Below are 6,000 nucleotides of genomic sequence, written 5' to 3' on the forward strand. Positions count from 1 at the left end.
TAAAAATAAATCTGTGAAATGTGATTGCCATAAGTTAGCCCTATGGATATTTTCAGAAGAATAGAGGGTGTACATTATATAACCTAAAGTACTTGGTGCCAAGTGCTAAAATAATACACAAAAGAATGTTTGTGGCTTTCTGCCAAGTATTAGCTACAGTAATTTGATAGTGCTTTGATAGTGTAGCATGAATGTTTAAACACTGATGTTGCATCATTTAACCTTTTATGGAAGACACAGGACATACGTACTACATACTTCTCCCTACATTCATTTTGCTATCACCCTAAAAAATGCTTGCTAATGTAAGGGTAGGTGGCTACAGTAAGCCGTTTGTGAGGAATTGAGAGCATGAAAGAGAGGCAACATTAAAGCCTCTCTTGATATCTAGTGGCAAAATCTGAACAGCATGGAAAACATAGGACACTTGAGTAAGCAAATTATCCTTGGCTTAACTTTGTGGTTTTGCGCCAAATCTTACTGTGACAAATTCATTCTGGTTGAATTCACATGGGTGTAAATAGATTCATCTCACACATGACTGAAACAATAAGGTATGAAGTAGGTATGAAAGTAATGCAGTATAGGGATTTGTAGATGCTATAGAATAATTAATGATATAATGAAGTTATGGCAGTGGTAATGCTCTGTATCATGCTGAACATCTAGGGGACCAGAGTAATGTTTGGTATACATTCAGAAGCTGCCCTGGTCCATCTCCTCCTTGCAAAGAAGAGCAAGAAGTAAATGCTAGTGTTTAATGTTAACCCGCACCTTAGTAGTGATATCTTCCAGACTGGGCTCCCATACTATGCTCTGACATAGCCTCATAATGCTGGGATGTAGACTATGTCTAAGAAATGCTTTATAACTGAAATATTTTGTGTGTTTTGGCCTCCCCTGGGAACAAAGGTAAAATCAGAGGTGGATAACAATGTGGTTCCAAAATGTTAAAACTTCAGTAGTCTTATTATATTATCATGCATGGCTTTGGTATGTTTTAAAACTGAAGAGTTTAAAAGAAAAATTTTCTCTGTAGATCATCAGAGAAGTTCCAAACAAGCTCCACGATCACAGCCAAGAGACGAAGACTTTGAAGGAGCTCCGTGGAATTGTAAGAGCTGTACTTTTTTAAACCACCCAGCAATGAATCGCTGTGAGCAATGTGAAATGCCGCGGTATGCCTGAATCCATAAAGGTCTGCTTTGGATTAAAAACAGGCTCTTGAGGACACAGCCATAGGAGACAAATATATGAGACACCTTTCAGTCATCTGCCAGGCGTTTGCCAGCCAATTATTTCAAATTATAAGGGAGAGATCCCCCTTCCATTCATGCTGCACTAAATATTAGTTTGGGGAAAATACTCTTATCCCACTGCATTGAGCAAGACTGAAAGGATACCCAAAATGGATTCCCTCTGTGAAGAATGTATAAGGAATCAGATGATTGCTGCTGTTCTAGCCCCTATAATTACATTTGCTGGGTAGTAGCCCTTACATATATATATATATTTTTATAAGCATAGAACTATTACTTTGTGGTGTGAAGTGTTACAGGTATCCAGACAAACTGTGAAGAACCAGATCTGATAATCTGGCCACAGCCGTTTGGAAAACAAAGACTCCCTATGTTTCCAGATTGTAAACTACTGAAAAAGAAGGAAGGTGTTTTTCTTTTTTTGGGGGGGGAGGTGGGGGTGGGCAAAAAAAGTAAAAAATGAGGATATTTGTAAATGCTGCTTTTTTCAGGGTAATTTAATTCTACACAAATGCTGTTTTGAAATTGTGGATCATGGTGAGGAGGGAGACGTACTGTATGAGCCTTATTTATAGAGTACAATCAGAGGTGATTTTACAATCCCTTTTGCTTGTACAGCACTCACCAAGTCATGTTAACACTGGTAATTAAGTAATTATATCATATTACAGAGGAAAAAAATAGTGCTGCATGCTTTTATTAGGCCATTGTGTTTTAAAGCTAAAAGTAAATTATGCTTTTATAAACGACGTTCCCTTAAAACTGTGCTTGATGACAGTAGAGTGGACGTATGCCAAATGCAGAACTATTCCAAATTCTTTTTGGAAGACTTGAGCTCAGCCATTGTTATGTATGAGAAGTGTTTGCACCCTTTTCCTTAGGCCTTTTCAGCTTCCAATTATGTGAAGAATTCATTATGTTTACAGCACAGAAGGTACTTTGTGCCCCCATTCTGATTTAGCTGAAAAACAGTAATCAATATTAGCTCTTCAATAAAGGTTTATTTGCACACTGTCAATAAACCAGTCTGTATTAATTAGTAAGAGCAGCAGATCTTTAAATGCATTTTTTTAATAAAAAAAATTGGGCAGTTAATAGGCATAAACAAAACAAAACAGAGTGGAATTGTACTGGTACTTTTATGCATCTGATTATTATAAAGAGGATGTTTGATTTGTTTGAGTGCTAGGTTGCTGAAATAAAGCACTCTTTTGTGAAGGTTTCTTCGTTTTGAAGTTGAGTCATTCTATAATAAAACTGTTCAAGAACAGTCAGACTGTTTTTTCCTCACTGATAAAGCACTGGAACAATGTGTGTAATTTCTTGCACTCTTCAATTATATTACTCCAAATACTTGCACCTTGTGCAAGCAAGTTTCACATCTTGCCCATGTAATAAGATGTAGAGGTTGTCCATGCAAAGTGGAATTTATCTGGTATGTAAAATCTTACTGATTTATATCAAACAGCAAAGGAACACAGTGAAATGAAAGGAACCAGTGTTGAGATTTCTTTTCTAAAGTCATGTTTTTGACACTTACAAATTGACTGCTGAACGTCCTGATGAAATTTTAGGAATTCTGCTGCTCTAATTAAGAATTCAGTTATGGAATTGTTTTGTTTTTAGGAAATGGAAAAACAAAGAGATAAGAAGCATTGGGTTTTTCAGTTAAATTGCATCATGTGTTTGTAACACTTGCCATGATTTCATATTGATCCTCTTGCCTTCTTTGAACATAAGCTCCCGTTTGGCACTATTAGGTGCTGCCATTGGTGAGGAAACTGAAGTCATTTGAGTTATGAGTAGAGAGCATGTTTGAAAGGTATGTACCACTTTTTCACACCTGTGTGACTTTAATGGTTTTTGGTTGGGGAGTGCTAACCTATCACTTCTGGGTGCAATCCACTATAAGTGCATGCTTTCTGAAGTCAGTCAGTGTAGGTCCTACAGGGTCTTTGCTGTAAGCATACAGCTCTGTGCTTTTAGGCTTTCCCTGTTTCATTTTTTTTGGTAGGGAATGCTCTACTGCACGTATTATTTCCATATTGTGTGAACAGTATTTTCTGACTCATGGGAGATAACAGGGAAGATACATATATAAATTGCAGTACTGCATGGTGGATCTGTGACCGTGTTGTTATGGAGACCTATTTCCTTTTACTCATAGTTTTACTTGTGGAGTAGAAGGTGAGAACGTAGTTTGTTGTGGGGGAGATGGTAGCTAGTGGTCATGTTGATTCTTAGGAGAAAACGTTAAACTAATCAGTTACACTCGTTGATTCCGCAAAAAAAAAATCAAACAAAAGCAAAACTAGTGTACATGCTGCAAAAAAGCTGCTGCAAAACTGTTGTAAATATCCACACTGTAAAACTGATGATGGTAATAAAACTAATTTTGATCTGGAAGTTATATACGAGCATTAGGTATCAATTTCCACTTGGAATTCACTTGTGAATAGGTGACACCAACCAAAGTGGGTTTAGGTTATGCCAGAATAAATGTTGATTGCATAAAACCTTTGGTTAATGTGTGAAAGACCCCATGATACTAAATGCAGTGCAGTGTATACAACTTTGAATGTGCACATCTGTGTGTGATGGGCGTTTGAGGTCATCATGAATATTTAAAATGCACTACTTCTTAGTAACAGCTGGTCTTTTCCTTGCCCATAGAACTTGGGTCAGTACAGGGAGTACCCTTATTGGATGCTAGTTATTCAAGACTGTCCAGTTTCTCAAGTAAATGTCTGTTTATAAATGCCTGTTTTATATTTAACTGCTGGTAAAATGATTTCCCTTTCCATATAAAATATAAAAGCTCCTCCAAGTTTTAGTCAATAGAATAGCTTGTGGAAAACATTGGAATATACTATAGCATACAAAAATCAAATCCTGTACTTGGATATATGATATTGCTATCAAGCTAGCTTGCGTAGGAAAGGAGGGGCTAAGAAAGCAACGAGAAAATGTTTTGTGAAATAGATGAACTTGAGAAGTGTGTTTGTGTGTCTGTGGTATGTGTGTTTTTCCCCGTTATGGCAGATGTGTGAAGCAAGTATATTTTTTAAAGAGCTGGTCTCAGTCATACTACTAAGTCAATGTTTCTTTCAGTTGTGTTATGCTCCATTTATGTACTGTTCCTTCACTTCCCCACCCCTTTGATTATAAATCTCTTTAAAATTTCTTGGATTTAGTCTTTTTGAAGACAATTTTTTTTTAATTTTAAAGAGATGATGAAAAGATTAAACATGCTGATGGCTAATGGTATTGTGATCTTGGCTTGATAAACTTTTAACACAAGAAGCCTGAAACATGTAATTTGAAATACAAAATTTTACAGTGTAGTTATTGAAGTATCCAGCCAGACTCTCAATTCCTCTGTCACCTGCTCAGGTGCTATGAGTCTACAGAGAGCTGAAAATGTGCGCAGAAATAAATGCATATTATAGCCAATGCTGCCTCTGTGTGCTATCTGTCTTTCCAAATAATTGTTCGAAGTTGATATGTATTTGAGCTATTGACATCTTGTTTCTGTTATTACTGAGAGGTCTTCTTGTTTTTGAAACGAGCAAAGGCCAAGAGTCAAGCAATATTCTAATTCTCAAGATCTTTGAACAAACTTCTGAATTGTGTTATCTGTGACAAAGCCAATGTATCTGATCTATACTTTTTGCTCTGTTGAAGTCCTGTTAATTTTTTTCACTATAAAACAAAAACCACGATCTTTTGAAATCCTGTAAATAGGGTGTTCCTTACATTCTAGATTTATGTATGCTGTGAATGGAAACAATTACTGCAAGATGAAATGTGTAAAGGCATTAAGAGGCTATGCATGCATGGGACCTCGGAATGACATATACTGGGAGCTGCAGTTTCCTAAAATAAAATAAAAAATCAATAAACTAAGAAAATGTAACATCCTGCATTTGTTTCCATATGTAGTAAGAAACCTTTTAAAATACTTCTTGCTGTGTCATCTACTCTATCAGCTTCATGCGGATTCTTTCTCCGTAAGTAACTGCTGTATTATACATTCTAACCAGAAAATCAGTACCTATCTTGTTTGGTGACTACATTAAACTTGGATCTCCACCGTGAAGAAGAAAAAAGGTGTTTTGGTCTTGTCAGTTTCCAGTGAATCTGTGGAACTCCATAAAAGTCAAAATTAGGTACCTGGTTATCATCTTACAGAAATGGTGTCTCATTGTTTATGAACATCAGAAGTTTTTGAATTATAGTTGCTAAAGGAACTCTTGCATTTTAATATCCAATGCAGATATTTCACATTTGATCGTGCATGGGAGTTACATAAAGGTATCTATATCAAATTCCTAGGTTGTTGCAGAAAGAATAAATTTGGTTGCTAGATAAGAAATGACACCTTAACCATTAAAAACTCTTGCTTTGTAATCTTCAGGCTTCCACATTTCAGTCACAAGGTGCAACTAAGCACACCATCAGCTGCTTCTATAGGATGCTGAACTGATGCTAGCTAACATTTCAGCATGGCTGAGATCCAGAGTGAGCTAAAGGATCTTGCCCTCTTTAGCAAAAATCTGCTCCCTCAGGCTGTATCCTTAACTATGGTTCTGTCTTACACAGGAACCAAAGCCAAGGCACTATTACCATAAAATCATTTTAGATTCAGTGTTTGCCGTGAGAACTTACTTGCAGGTAGTTTTGGACAGGGCAGAGGGTAACTTAGATAATGTTAATATGAGTAGTGCAAGGGAGGGCTGAA

The 6,000-nt window shown here is 36.6% G+C and overlaps 1 protein-coding gene across 1 annotated transcript in view; it reads left to right on the forward strand.

The window, feature by feature from the left end:
* The window catches only part of TAB3 (TGF-beta activated kinase 1 (MAP3K7) binding protein 3), a 28,262-nt gene extending 23,087 nt beyond the window's left edge, over positions 1-5,175 (forward strand). Inside the window, exon 7 of the mRNA XM_053386982.1 lies at positions 1,040-5,175. Within this exon, the coding sequence (XP_053242957.1) occupies positions 1,040-1,188 (149 nt within the window). The 3' untranslated portion in view covers positions 1,189-5,175. The remainder of the gene's footprint in view (positions 1-1,039) is intronic.
* Positions 5,176-6,000: the final 825 nt, after the last annotated feature.

The sequence above is a fragment of the Podarcis raffonei genome, chromosome 4 (genome assembly GCF_027172205.1).
Source record: "Podarcis raffonei isolate rPodRaf1 chromosome 4, rPodRaf1.pri, whole genome shotgun sequence".
NCBI classification, from domain to species: Eukaryota; Metazoa; Chordata; class Lepidosauria; order Squamata; family Lacertidae; genus Podarcis; species Podarcis raffonei.